This window comes from Morus notabilis, unplaced genomic scaffold, assembly GCF_000414095.1.
Source record: "Morus notabilis unplaced genomic scaffold, ASM41409v2 Scaffold317, whole genome shotgun sequence".
NCBI lineage: Eukaryota > Viridiplantae > Streptophyta > Magnoliopsida > Rosales > Moraceae > Morus > Morus notabilis.
In genome coordinates this window covers 502,176-516,995 of record NW_010363634.1, presented here as the reverse complement: position 1 = coordinate 516,995, position 14,820 = coordinate 502,176, and the positions used below count along the sequence as shown (strand labels likewise).

At 34.4% G+C, this 14,820-nt stretch overlaps 1 protein-coding gene across 1 annotated transcript; it reads left to right on the top strand.

Moving 5' to 3' along the window:
* Nucleotides 1-368: 368 nt before the first annotated feature.
* On the top strand, nt 369-2,598 carry LOC21405681 (acetylserotonin O-methyltransferase). The gene is made up of 2 exons (XM_010104702.2): nt 369-1,180; nt 2,009-2,598. The coding sequence occupies exons 1-2, from the start codon at nt 380-382 to the stop codon at nt 2,318-2,320; spliced, it is 1,113 nt and encodes a 370-aa protein (XP_010103004.1). The 5' UTR covers nt 369-379; the 3' UTR covers nt 2,321-2,598.
* The last annotated feature ends 12,222 nt before the right edge of the window (nt 2,599-14,820 follow it).

Here is a 14,820-nt window from a genome sequence, read left to right as displayed (position 1 = left end):
GTTATAGAAATTAATAGATCATAACTTGTTAAGTTATAGTTCATAATCAGATAAGTTATAGACAAACTTGTCAAGTTATGGTTCATAGCCAGACAAGTTATGGACAAAAACCGGAAATAACTTGTCAAGTTATGATTCATAACCAGACAAGTTATAGATGAAAACAGTAATTTAACATATTTATTAACTTATGTAAACTATTGACCTATTAATTTTAATTCATCTTAAATCTTGACATATTTTTCTCTTTCTCCCTTCTTTAATATAACTTGGTAACTTGGACTTTTAGTGTATATACAGCTATATAAACTATCATATAGCACAGCTTGCTACGCAGATCCTTAACAATATTCAATAGACGTAAAAACTAAAAAGAGACATGGAAGAAACACAAAGAGATCACTTAACATGGGGACTATTAGAGGAAGAAAGAGAAGAAGAAAAGCAAAAAAAATTCGATATGTCGAAATACTATTTTGGCGGGGATGTAGAAATGGCTGTGGTGAAATGTGCTATTGATCTTGGCATGGCTGACGCCATAGCAAACCATGGACGTCCCATGACACTTCTAGAGCTGTCATCAGCCCTAGATTGTGATCTCCAAAACCTTCACCGCGTCATGAGGTTTTTAGTCAACCATGGAATATTCAAAGAGATCATCATCCGAAACGAAGACACCGTCCCAACTGCATATTACGCGCAAACACACAGCTCTCGCCGGTTAATGAGAACCGGAGAGAACAGCATGGCGGCGTTTATTCTGATGCAGAGCAGCCCACCTGCGAAGGCGGCATGGCACTGTCTGAGCGCATGTGTCAAGGGGAAAGCTACCTCGGCTTTTGAGGTGGTGCACGGCGAGGACGTATGGAAACACGCTGAGGCAAACCCGGCCCAAAGCCAGCTCATCAATGAGGCCATGGCTTGTTTAGCTAGGGTGATAGTATCGGCGATCATTGATGGTTGTTTGGACATGTTTGAAGGGGTTGAAACCCTCGTCGACGTCGGCGGAGGCACCGGGACGATCATGCGTAGGTTGGTTAAGGCCTGTCCTTGGATTAGTAAGGGCATTACCTTTGATCTTCCTCATGTTGTATCTCTTGCTGAACAGTGTGAAGGGATCGAGTATGTTGGAGGTGACATGTTTGAATTTATTCCTAAGGCTGATGCTGTATTACTCGTGGTACGTAAATCTAACCCCGTTCATTTAACCGATTCGAGTTTTGTTATAGTAAAAAGCTTTTAGAAACAATCACATCTAACTTTTTTAGTACAGTAAAAAACTCTCATATAAAGTCACATCTCAACTTGAATTAAAAACTCGAATAAGCGAATTAAACGGGCCCCTAATTACCTATCTACACCTGCACAAGTCCGAACTTTTACACCTATATTTTTTTTTCACCAACTATATGATAGTCAATTGTTATAGGGTAATTTTTAAAAATACCTATTGAAATGGAGCTCCTTTTTATTTTTACTCCTTAATATTAACTCATATATTTCTAACTTTTAGACTATAACTAATTAATAACATGAGTAATAATCAATATTAATTATTCAATCAGTCTAAAATTGTCGTGTAATTAAAAGGGTGTATGGATTTGTGCTTGTGGCCTACATAATTAATTGTGAGTACTAACATTAAGTAACAGTGAAAGATCCATTATGACTAGTTAGAAACCAATAGCCACACGTTTATATATTCCACCAGACAATATTGTAAACAACTTTATTTTTATAGAAAAGCATACCTTATCCGGTGAAAAACGTTGATTGGAAAAAGTCAATCAATCAATAAATAAAATAAGTTGGTATATATAAAGTTAGATGTTTAGTAATACTCCAAGCTAGTGTGAGATCGTCAAGATTGAATATATATATATATATATATATATATATCTGATATATATTCAGATACGATAACTGCATAGTCATGATCTTTACCCCAAGTATGTTTTAATTTTTTTTTTCATTTAATTTGTTTTCTTTTGGTGTGGATATGAAATAGGCGGTTCTTCATGACTGGGGAGACGATGAGTGTATCCGCATCCTGAAAAAGTGTAGGAAAGCCATTCCAAAGGACAAAGGGAAGGTGATAATAGTAGAAGTTGTGATTGGTAATAAAGAGCAACAGAAAGAAGACAACAAGCTAAATGATGTCGGATTGGTTCTAGATATGGCGATGATGGCTCTTACTCACAAAGGCAAAGAGAGGACCTTGGATGAATGGGCATATGTTCTTCGCGAGGCTGGTTTTAGCCGACACACTGTGAGGTCCATTGCAGCTATTCAATCTGTCATCGAGGCTTTTCCAGCTTGAATATGATCTGCGGAAAACAAGTTTGGAAGTGAAAAAAATAATATTCTAGCGCGTTGTTTCAGTTTGTAATGTCGTTTTCGTTATTGTACGAGTCCGTATTTAGGTTATCCAATTGTTGTCTTTCCGTGTTTTGATATATTAATAAGTGTATCACCAATATTGGTGCATGGTTGTTAAGTTTGAAGTTGAAGCTTTGCTTATTTGGATTCGAGCAAAATGTCTAATGCTGTGTTTCGAAGCGAGTGAGAAAGAGTATAAATTATACTGTAATAAAATGGACACCGAGTGATTTATTTAGTTTTTTTTTTTTTTTTTCCCTCCAGTTTTAAGCTCATTAAAAATACAGCTTATTAAAACTACGGGCACGGAAATATGGCCCCTTCATGAAAAGCTTGTTAGCGTTGCTAAAAACTTAAAAAATCACTCGAAAACAATTATTTAAAAGTACAAATGAACATGAAAATATTGATATCTATGGAAATAATAAGAATCTAGATCTATAGAAATACGGATAGAAGGAAATGGTACTTTTAAAAAAAAAAAGAAAATGATTCAAATAGGTAATGGTAGATGCCCAATACATTTATTAATTGATGCATTAATACTTTCAATTGAGAAAAATCATATTATTATGAGAACATAAAAATTCGTTTGTCTAAAATTTCTGTGGCTTCCATGAATATTATACATAGTTTTTCAAATTTTGTATTAATTATTCTGCCTTTTCATCAGGCCCTTTTTTAATAACTAGTCCCTAGAGGGCATAAATCTTAATTTTTATCATTTACTCTTGATTAATACTCTTTTGATTAATATATTTATTTGACTAAAAATGATATTGAGTAAAGAGTAAAAAATACCATACCAAGTATTTTAAGGGGTAGTTTTGTTTCCTTTTTCCAACCACTAATGATATTTATATAATATTGCTCGAGTTTTCTATTCTAGTGTCGGGTAGTAATTATTACCCCAATGAATTAGATTGTATTTCCTAATTTACAGATTTCATCAAACTATTTTTGCATTGGTTTTCAAATCTGATCAGTTCCTATCGTTCAGTTCAAATTTGCTCTTTTTTTCGTTCTCTCCATGATAGTGTTGGTTGCTCCACTTTTGATTGAGTGGAGGTCCTGGAGGAAATTAAACGACAGTAGTTTATGCAATCGGGAATCTCTAGAGAAATGCACCTTACAAGAGGAGCATTACATTTATGCATTTTCTTCCACACTATAAGATTTTTGCTTTTATTTTTTTATCGGCCATTATAACAGATTAAAGCATTGTTGTTTTGATGATAACAAACTTTTGAGTGAGAATCTCTAATCAAGAGAAATGCTAGCACAATTTTTATGTCACATTTTTTGTTACTCTCTACATTTACTGTTTGACACATAGACTCCACGAATATGTAATTGTTGGTTTCTCAAACCGGATTTAAAAAAAAAAATTGTGCAGAAGCGTGGTATCGATCGAATCACATAAATCAAAATTTAATGTGATCATTATTTCATGTTAATTTAACTACAAAGATATTAATGAGAAGAATAAGAATTTTACCGTCGCTCGATTAAGACGTAAATCTTGAACTCCTCCAACACCGTCTTAAGCTCTTAAATTCTAAGAACACCACGGTTCTTTCTCAACGTATCTCCGGATTAACGTGAACTCAAACGTGTGGGCGTTCTAATGGGTTTCTCAACACATGAGATGGATGAATAGGGAAGCCACCGATAGTTATTACTCACTTTTCTCAAAAGTATGTGATGGCACTCAAGAATTTTTTTTTGGTTTTTCTTTTGTTCTCCCGTTTTTTCTTTTTCCTTTCTCTGGAAAAAAGCTTTTGTTTCTCTCTGTGTGGCAAAAAAACTACGAGAACTAATTTCTCTTCTTATTAGTTAATGTGCAGCTGCACATTCCCTTTTTTCTCATGGAAAGGAAACATGCAACAACACATTTCCTCCCACTTCTCATTTTTTTTTGTTGAGGAAACGTGCACATGCACGTTTCCTTTCTTATATATATATATATATATTAACGAGGGAAGGGAGAAGGAAATGTGGAGAAAAGAATTCTCTCTAAATTCATCCACTTAATTTAAAACAATTTTAAATTAATTTTAATATTAATTAATCAAATTAATTAATATATGTGTATTTAGAATTCTCAATTCTATATTAATAATCATAACCTAATATGATATATTCAGTTCACATTAATCTTATGGAGCCATTAAGAGGAACTATGGACATTATAATTTTAAACTCCAATAATTTTGACAAATTACTCCACTATAAATTTGGAATTGCACTCTTAAAATAATAAAAATAATTATGTTCACGGAATTTGTGTTGTCTATTGATATAGTCACTACATACGAATTAATCCTCCATAAACGGTTCATAATTAAAGCTAGGTATTTTCCGTTAACCTCTTTAATTATATTTTTCTCTATAAGTACCATTGATCCTTTAATGAATAATATATTTTATGATCCAATCATAAAATTGAGCGCTCTTATTATTCAAGTCCTGAATTAACACTTATGGGAACCATCCATCTACTTCATTATGACGGAATGGATTTCATCTTGTAAATTAATATTCCTGGCTATTTATTTTACTATGCTCCCAATATACCAAGACTTTGACACTATTCACATATGTCATTATTCAATATGCCAAAGAACATAATATCATAAATATGAGTTTATTAATTACTCAGAATTAAGATTAATTCATATATGACCATCATTGATTAATATTGAATACTCTATTTAATAACAGAATTTATTAGAGATTCATAATTAATCGTGTTCCGATCCTATGTAATCATATTACATAAAATGCTTTCATTCCAATAATCTCATTATTAACAATCTAGGATAAGATTGTTTCATTCAGAATGTAATGAACCGCATTAGTACTTTTAAATGAAAGATCCCAACTTTAATTTATAATTACGGACAAGTTTAGATTATTTTATTTCAAACATTATCCTCTGCATATAACAATTATATACAATGTTTAAAGTTACATCAAAAAATAATCTAGGGATTTTGATATTTATAAAACATCACATGTATGCAAAATAATATTGAAAAAATTCCTCATTTCATTGATAATCAGCAAAATATTTACATCTTATTTGATTTATGGGCATATATCCCAACAATCTCCGACTTGTCCTAAAGCAAATGAGGCATGTCTCTAAGTCCCATACTTTCAAGATGTCTCTTAAAAGTCCCAGCTGGTAATGTTTTGGTAAACGGATCAGCTATGTTGTTCGCGGATGCGATCTTTTCAACTGAAACGTCTCCTCTAGAAACAATCTCTTTAACCAGGTGGAATTTTTGCTCTATATGCTTTCATTTGCGGTGGTTCCTGGGCTCCTTGGCAGTGGCCACTGCTCCACCATTGTCACAATAAAGTATGATAGGCTCATGCATATTTGGAACAACTTCCAATTCCTTCAGAAATTCACGAAGCCAGACAGCTTCCTTAGCTGCTTCACAAGCTGTTACATACTTAGCCTCCATGGTTGAGTCAGCAATACAAGATTGCTTGATACTCCTCCATATGATGGCTCCATTTTCCAAAGTGAACACTGCCCCCAAGGTGGACTTGCGAGAGTCCCTATCTGACTGAAAATCAGAATCAATATATCCAATAGGAATCAAATCCCTACCAGAGTATACAAGCATATGGTTTCTCGTCCTCCTTAAATATTTGAGTATGTGTTTGACTGCAACCCAATGATCTAATCTTGGGTTTGACTGGTATCTGCCAACCAACCCTACAACATAGCATATGTTAAGTCTAGTACATAGCATTGCATACATCAGGCTTCCAACTGCCGATGCATAGGGAACTCGTCTCATATCCTCTTCCTCTTGAGGTGTCTTTGGACACTGCTCCTTGGAGAGATAAACTCCATGTCGAGAAGGTAAATTTCTTTTCTTGGAGTTTTGCATCGAAAACCTGACAAGCACCTTGTCAATATACGATGCCTGAGACAATGCCAAAAGGCTATTCTTACGACCCCGGATAATTTGGATCCCAAGAATGTAGTTGGCTTCTCCTAAATCTTTAATTTGGAGTTGGCTGGCTAGCCAATTCTTTACTTTGGATAACGATTCTACATCATTCCCAATGAGCAGAATGTCATCTATGTAAAGAACCAAGAAGACCACTTTATCTCCTTGAATTTGCTTGTAGACACAAGGTTCACTAAGATTTTGTTCAAAGCCATAAGATTTTATAGTTTCGTTAAATTTGATGTTCCAAGATCTAGATGCTTGCTTTAGTCCATAAATGGACCTCTGCAATTTACAGACTTTCTGCTCTTGGCCTTCTACCACGAAACCCTATTGTTAGACCATATGAATGGTCTCTTCAAGATGGCCGTTCAGAAATGCCGTCTTGACATCCATTTGTCATATCTCATAGTCATAATGAGCAGCAATGGATAAGAGTATGCAGATGGAATTTAGCATGGCTACAGGGAAAAAAGTATCCTCATAGTCTACTCCTTCCTTTTGGGTAAAACTCTTTGCAACCAATCTTGCTTTGAACGTTTCAACTTTTCCATCAGCTCTTCTCTTTCTCTTATAGATCCATTTGCAACTAATAGGCTTAACGCCTTTTGGTAGGTCTATAAGCTCCCAGACATAATTGGAGTACATAGACTCTATTTCAAGTTTCATGGCTTCTTACCATTTTTCTCGATCAATATCATCCATTGCCATCCTGTATGACAATGGATCCTCTTCACTGCCATCGGTGACTGCAACATTTGCTTCTCAATTTTCACGATAGCGGGTTAGCAATATTATTTCCCTCCCACTACATCATGGTGGTGGTGGTGTTTGATCATGGTTAGTGGTCTCCCTTATTTGTCGTCCAACAACTGTTGTCGGTATGTGGCTAATCTGATCAGTCAGCAACTCTTCCAGAACTATCTTGCTTCTGGGCTTGAAAGTGCCATATAGTTATGCTCAAGAAACGTAGAATTTGTCGATACAAACACTTTGTTATCTTGAGGACTATAAAACATACCTCCTCTTGTTCCTTTTGGATAGCCCACAAATATGCAGACTTCCGAGCGAGGTTCCAACTACCCAGTCTTTCCCTTCAACACATGTGCTGGGCACCCCCATATGCGAATGTGTCTCAAACTAGGTTTGCGACTATTCCACAACTCTAGGGGTGTTATGGGGATTGACTTAGATGGAACTAAGTTTAGAATGTATACTGTTGTTTGCAATGCATATCCCCAGAATGAAGTGGGTAAAGAAGAATAACTTAACATTGATCTCATCATGTCAAGTAAGGTGTGGTTTCTTCTTTCAGCTACACCATTTTGTTGTGGTGTGCCAGGTGCAGTGAGCTGAGATATTATTTCATTTTCAATCGAATGGTCTTTGAATTCATAATCTAAGTACTCTCCTCCTCCATCCGATTGAAGAGTTTTGATTGATTTGCCGAGTTGCTTTTCAGCTTCGGCACGAAATTCTTTGAACTTTTCAAAGGTTTTAGATTTCTTTTGCATCAAGTATGCATATCCGAATCTCGAATGATCATCAATAAATGTGACGAAGTATTCATAGCCTCCCCTCACTTTGACATTCAAAGGACCACATACATCGGTATGTATGATTTCAAGGGGTGTCTTTACTCTTTCACCCTTTGCTGAAAATGGCCTCTTGGTCATTTTTCCTTCTAGACAGGATTCAAAAACCGGTAGAGTGCCAACCTTAGCTCTCTCAAAGGACCATCCTTTGGTAGTCTTTCAATCCTATCTATGTTTATATGACCTAGTCTTAGATGCCACAAGTATGTTTCATTTTTGTTAGAAACCTTTCTTCTTTTAGGGGTTGGTTCAGCGACTTTGAACATTTCAGTTTGTAGCATTTCATTGAATATGGTTTTAATAAAGTAAAGGCCATCATCAATAAAACCAAAACAAATATGAATTCCATTCTTAGATAAAGATACATAGTCAATATCAAAAGAAACTGAAATAAATTGTTCATGCAACCTAGAAACTGAAAGCAAATTCCGTTTGAAATTCAGAATAAAATAAACATTGTCTAACAATAAATATTTATTATTTGCAAAAGACAGTTGCACTGTCCCTACTGCCATCGCTGAGATCCTTGCCCTATTTCCCACTCTCATGTGGAAAGATCCATCTTCAAGATCCCTGGACGTTTCCAGCATCTGTAAAGAAGTACAAACATGATTAGATGCCCCTGAATCAACTATCCAGGTAGAGAAGTCATTCTCAACTAAACATGTTTCCATGACCAGTAAATCTGATTTACCTTGCTTCTTCACTTTTAGCTTATCGAGGTACCTTTTACAGTTCCTCTTCCAATGGCCATCCTGGTTGCAATGGAAACACTTTCCCTTAGACTTTGGAGCAGCCTTGTTTTGCTTATTCTTCTGGATCTTCTTCTTCCCTTTGCCCTTATTGTTCCCCTGATTGTTCTTCTTCTTATTCTTTGATGAAGAAGGCCTTCCCTCAGCTGCATTGGCTTCAACAACGTTTGTCTTGCCTCCCTTATCACCTATAAGGGACTCAAATTGTTGCAGCTCATTCAGGAGCTCAATCAAGTTATCATTCTTTTGGTTCATCAGATAACTTGTCCTGAGTGGAAGAAAATCAGGAGAAAGTGTCTCCAGTATCATGCCAACCTGGGTCTTCTCATCAATCTGAGACCCATTAATTTCAGCCTCATTTAGATGATTAATCATCTTAAGCACATGCTCACGCACAGAAGAACCATTCTTCATACGGCCGTCATAATGGCTTTAACAACAGCGTGTCGGGCTGAATCAAATGGATGTCCAAACATCCTCTGAAGAAAGTCCATGATCTCTCTAGCAGTTGCAAGGCCTTCGTGCTGAGTTCTCAGCACTTCATTCATTGCTGCTAACAGGTAACAACGGGCCTTGTTGTTGGCGTTGATCTAGCGATCATATCGCTCGGTCAAAGCCCTTGTGGCATTGGCCGGAGGCACTAGAGGACAATCCTCTTTAAGGAAAAAATGGTAGTTTTCACAGATCAAGAGGATATTCATGTTTCTTTTCCATTTGACAAAGTTTTCACTATTCAAAATTTGGAAAGCGAGAGTGCGAAAATAGGATTTGACATTTTTGCTGAAAATAAGGAATTTAACTCAATCAACATTTTACATAAATATCACTACTATATTTAAGGCATCTAAATATGATGCACGAATGTACATGTTAAATACACAAATACATGTTTAATTGCCTAATGAATTTTAATCACTACAATTAAGTGCCGCCGTAGGGTAGGTCAAATAATTGCTAATTAAAATGAGACTATCTCAATTAATAAATACTATATGACCTATCTCATACTTCTAATATTTATTAATTTCTTTTTATTTAGGTCAAGAAAATAATTAACCAATTTAATTATCTCTTTATGAGTGTAACCCACTGATTAACGCCCAAAAGTGATATTCACAAGCGGTCAATTGTAGCACAGAAGGGCGGTCATATCCACAGAGAGATAACAAAATAACAAGAATGATTAACAGAATAAGAGTGTTAGAGAAAAGTGAATTAAAGAAAAATGAGAGTTTTTGAGATTTTTGTTGCGAATAAAATAAAAAGGAGAAAATATGTATGAAGAAAACGGTAAGGTGTCGAGAATCCCTAATGCTTCGTTCACCAATTCAAGTTTTGATTCACAAAATAAAATAATCGAATAAATTAAATCTCTATGTTGGCTCAGAAAATATTATTATTACAAGTTATCTAAAATCGACAATATATCAATCTGACAATATTGCAGTAAAAGACAATTTGTAAAATAATTTGAATAACAAAACATTGCGTGACATAATTACATAAGAAAAGCGTGACTGAACTTATATAAAAATTGGCACACAATATTTTGAAAAGTAATAGAAAAATAGATGAGATTTAATTTATTCAGATGTTGGAGTTTACAGAATAAGGAATCAAAACCCCGAATTAGGTCACTTAACAGAAGTTCATCTCTAACCTCACCAAGAAAACTCTAGCCTATCTTGCAAAACATTCTCACAAGTTCTAGAGAGAAAATATGAGACTGACAGCAAGACGACAGAAAACTAAATATCCAAAGCTTTTTTTTAAACCTTAGGCTAACCCCTTTATTTATAGTGTTCAGAGGTTGCCTGTCAAATAAGGAAATAAATAGTAAAACTAGAAAATTACAAAAGAAAAGGAAACAAAATGAAATTACACATAAATTAGGAGAAATCATATATTTGATTTGGGAAGAAATATGGAAATTTACTCTGATTTTTGTGAAAGGAATTCAGATTCAGCACCAAGGGGACATGTGTCGCAACGTGATTGGAAGTAAGAAGGGAACGTGCCACGTGCCGTGGGCGGATTGGTTGGGCTGTGCTGGCACGGGCAGAATGGAGGACACGGTTTGACACCTGTCGCACGCGGATAGAGAGGCCAGCTGATGGCTGCAGATGCGGGACCCACGCTTCAGATTCTTGGACGCGCGGTGATGGCTCCGTGGAGGGAACGCGCCAGCTGAGGGACGGGCGTGCTGGGGATGGGCGCGAGATGGAGTGAGGATGGCACGCGAGCTGGGGCCCACGCGGACTGACGCGACTTGATCGGCTCAGCTGCTCGGCTCAGCTGCTTGGCTCAATCGGCTCAGCTTTCTCTCTGATGGCTTGGCTCCGGATGGTTGAAAATATGGCTTTCATGGCTTATTTTTGTGTGGTTTTTTACACTGCTTTTTATCTGTAAATAATTAAGCAAAAACTAGACAAATTCCAATTAAAAATATTATGAATAAAAATAATGGAATTGTTTAATTAAAGCTTAAATATTTTAATATTGTGTAAATGAAAAGTAATATTTAGGGTGCATTTTCATGCACTAATCACCCACCGTTTAAGATCTTTTAGACTTAACTTAGAAGTTGCCGCTATAGGGTAGGTCAATTCTAAAATACATCTTAGAGATCCTATCTCTTTGGAAGTCAACCTTGTTATTATAATTAATGAATACCCTCCATAGGGAGGACGAAATCAAAGCGTCTCGGGGCCTCATTAATTACTCACGGTGTTGTACTAACGGTGGAGACCTATGGGTTATACTGTCATATTACCCGCTCCCACTCATTATTTACAAATGGTGTATTTATTTTATAAAACAACTCTTGCTTTATACTTCTTAGTGAATTTAAACAATTTAAGTCACTAAGATGTAAATAATTTTAAACAACTTTAAAATTATATTAAGTCATTTGTGAATTTTAAAATTTAACATTTAAATTTATAAATTTCACATTTGACTTATTTAAATTTTGTAAAAACCATTTGCTAAATAATTTATTTAAATTTAATCTCATTAAATTTAACAACTTCAAATTTAATATTATTAAATTTAATAACTTTGAATTTAATCTCATTAAACTCAACAATTTGGCGCATTTAATTAATTCAATTTACTAAAACAATTTTAGAATTAAAACATATAATTAATACGCATGATGCATGTCATACATATAAATTAGGTAGGCAATTTTATCCTAGATGGCATGTTAGATGCATGACAATACAATTATTATCAAACATAATAGATAAATAAATAACATGCAAGCGAAATGGAAAAACTTGGCCGGGTTCCATGGACCTAAGAATTACAACCCCATAATAATAATAAAATAAAATTACATCAAAATAGGTCTTCTTGTAATTCTCTGTCTTCAAGTATTCTCCATCTTCATGTCTCCTTTATGGTGCATAAAAAAAAATGGTTTTTGGGCACTTTTTTAGGATCTGGGCTGGTAGGAAAAACCAGCCTAGATCACTTTAGTCTCTGCCTCATTACTGAGGCAGAGCAGGCCCTTATTGGGCCTGGGCCTTTGCACCATAAGGTGCAAAGGCCTTGCACCTGTGACTGCACCTGAAGGTTCAGTCACCTGCCATGGTCGACATTTGGCCATGGCAGCCGCCCCTTCGCGGGCGACTGTCACCGGCGACCATACAGTCGTCGAAAAACCTTTTTTTTTTAATAGTTTGGAACTTTTCTAAAATAAATAGTTAAAACTCTTCCATGTTGATCCTCTTCACTTGGAGAATAATAAATTACATATTGATTCCTATTTTACAATTGATCTAATCAAAATAAAATAGCAAAAACTAATTTCATAGAACCGGAAAAATTTACGACCAATCCATTCGCATAAAACATAACCATCACACAATAATTATACATCATATGCATAAGTGCCTACCCATTAAACATCTAAGAATTATCACATAATTTTAAACGTTAAATTAGTATGAAATAAAGACCGCTCTGATACCAATTGATTGGTTTCTCAAACCGGATTTTCAAAAAAAATTGTATGGAAGCGTGGTATCGATCAAATCACATATATTAAAATTTAATGCGATCATTATTTCATGTTAATTTAACTACAAAGATATTAATGACAAGAATGAGAATTTTACCGTTGCTCGATTAGGACGTAAATCTTGAACTCCTCCAACACCGTCTTAAACTCTTAAATTCCAAGAACACCACGGTTCTTTCTCAATGTATCTCCGGATTAACGTGAACTCGAACGTGTGGGTGTTCTAATGGGTTTCTCAACAGATGAAATGGATGAATAAGGAAGCCACCTATAGTTATCACTCACTTTTCTCAAAAGTATGTGATGGCACTCAAGAAATTTTCTTTGGTTTTTCTTTTGTTCTCCCGTTTTTTCTTTTTCCTTTCTCTGGAAAAAAGCTTTTGTTTCTCTCTGTGTGGCAAAAAAACTACGAGAACTAATTTCTCTTCTTATTAGTTAATGTGCAGTCGCACATTCCCTTTTTTCTCATGGCGAGGAAACGTGCAACAGCACATTTCCTCCCACTTCTCCTTTTACGTTTCCTTTCTTTTACACACACACACACACACACACACATATATATATATTAAGGAGGGGACGGTGAAAAAAGGAAATGTGGAGAAAAGAAAATTCTCTCTCTCCTGTTACAAAATGACTAAATTCATCCATATTAATTTAAAATAATTTTAATATTAATTAATCGAATTAATTAATATATGTGTATTTAGAATTCTCAATTCTATATTAATAATCATAACCCAATATGATATATTCAGTTCACATCAATCTTATGGAGCCATTGAGAGGAACTATGGACATTATAATTTTAAGCTCCAACAATTTTGACAATTAATTAACATCTTAATTAATATATCAAAATTATTAATTCCAAATTACTCCACTATAAATTTAGAATTGCACGCTTAAAATAATAAAACAATTTTGTTCACAGAATTTGTGTTGTCCATTGATATAGTCACTACATACGAATTAATTCTCCATAAACGATTCATAATTAAAGCTAGGTATTTTCTGTTAACCTATTTAATTATATCTTTCTCTATAAGTACCATTGATCCTCTAATGAATACTATATTTTATGATGCAATCATTAAATTGAGCGCTCTTATTATTCAAGTCCCGAATCAACACTTATGGGAACTATCCATCTACTTCATTATGAAGGAATGGATTTCATCTTGTAAATTAATATTCCCGGCTATTTATTTTACTATGCTCCCAATATACCAAGACTTTGACACTATTTACATGTGTCATTACTCAATATGTCAAAGAACATAATATCATAAATAGGAGTTTATTAATTACTCAAAATTAAGATTAATACATATATGACCATCATTGATTAACATTAAATACTCTATTTAATAACGGAATTTATTAGAGATTCATAATTAATCGCGTTCGGGTCCTATGTAATCATATTACATAAAATGCTTTCATTCCAATAATCTCATTATTAACAATTTAGGATAAGATTGTTTCATTCAGAATGTAATGAACCGCTTTAGTAATTTTAAATTAAAGATCCCAACTTTAATTTATAATTACGGACAAGTTTAGATTATTTTAGTTCAAACATTATCCTCTGCATATAACAATTATATACAATGTTTAAAGTTACATCAAAAAATAATCTAGGGATTTTGATATTTATAAAACATCACATGTATGCAAAATGATATTGAAAAAATTCCTCATTTGATTGATAATTAGCAAAATATTTACATCTTATTTGATTTATGGGCATATATCCCAACAGTGATATTATTATTTGAACAGAAAATGAGATAGTAGAATCTAATTATCAAACAATTAATATAAAGAGGAATAAAAAGAGTAATTCTAACATTTATGCTCTAATCAATCTTCTCGAGTGTAAAGCAAAGATGAGGAGTCTTAAGTGGTGGCCTCAAGCCCTTAACGCCCACACCCATCAACATATGTGGCGCCAGCTTCTTTCTAGTAGGGGCTCAAAACCCCACTCAATTTATTTTTTTATTTATTTTTAGAAAACATATATATATATATATATATATGGATAATTTTTTATAGCAGAAAAACAAGCCCTCGTTAAACATTAAAAATTTGAT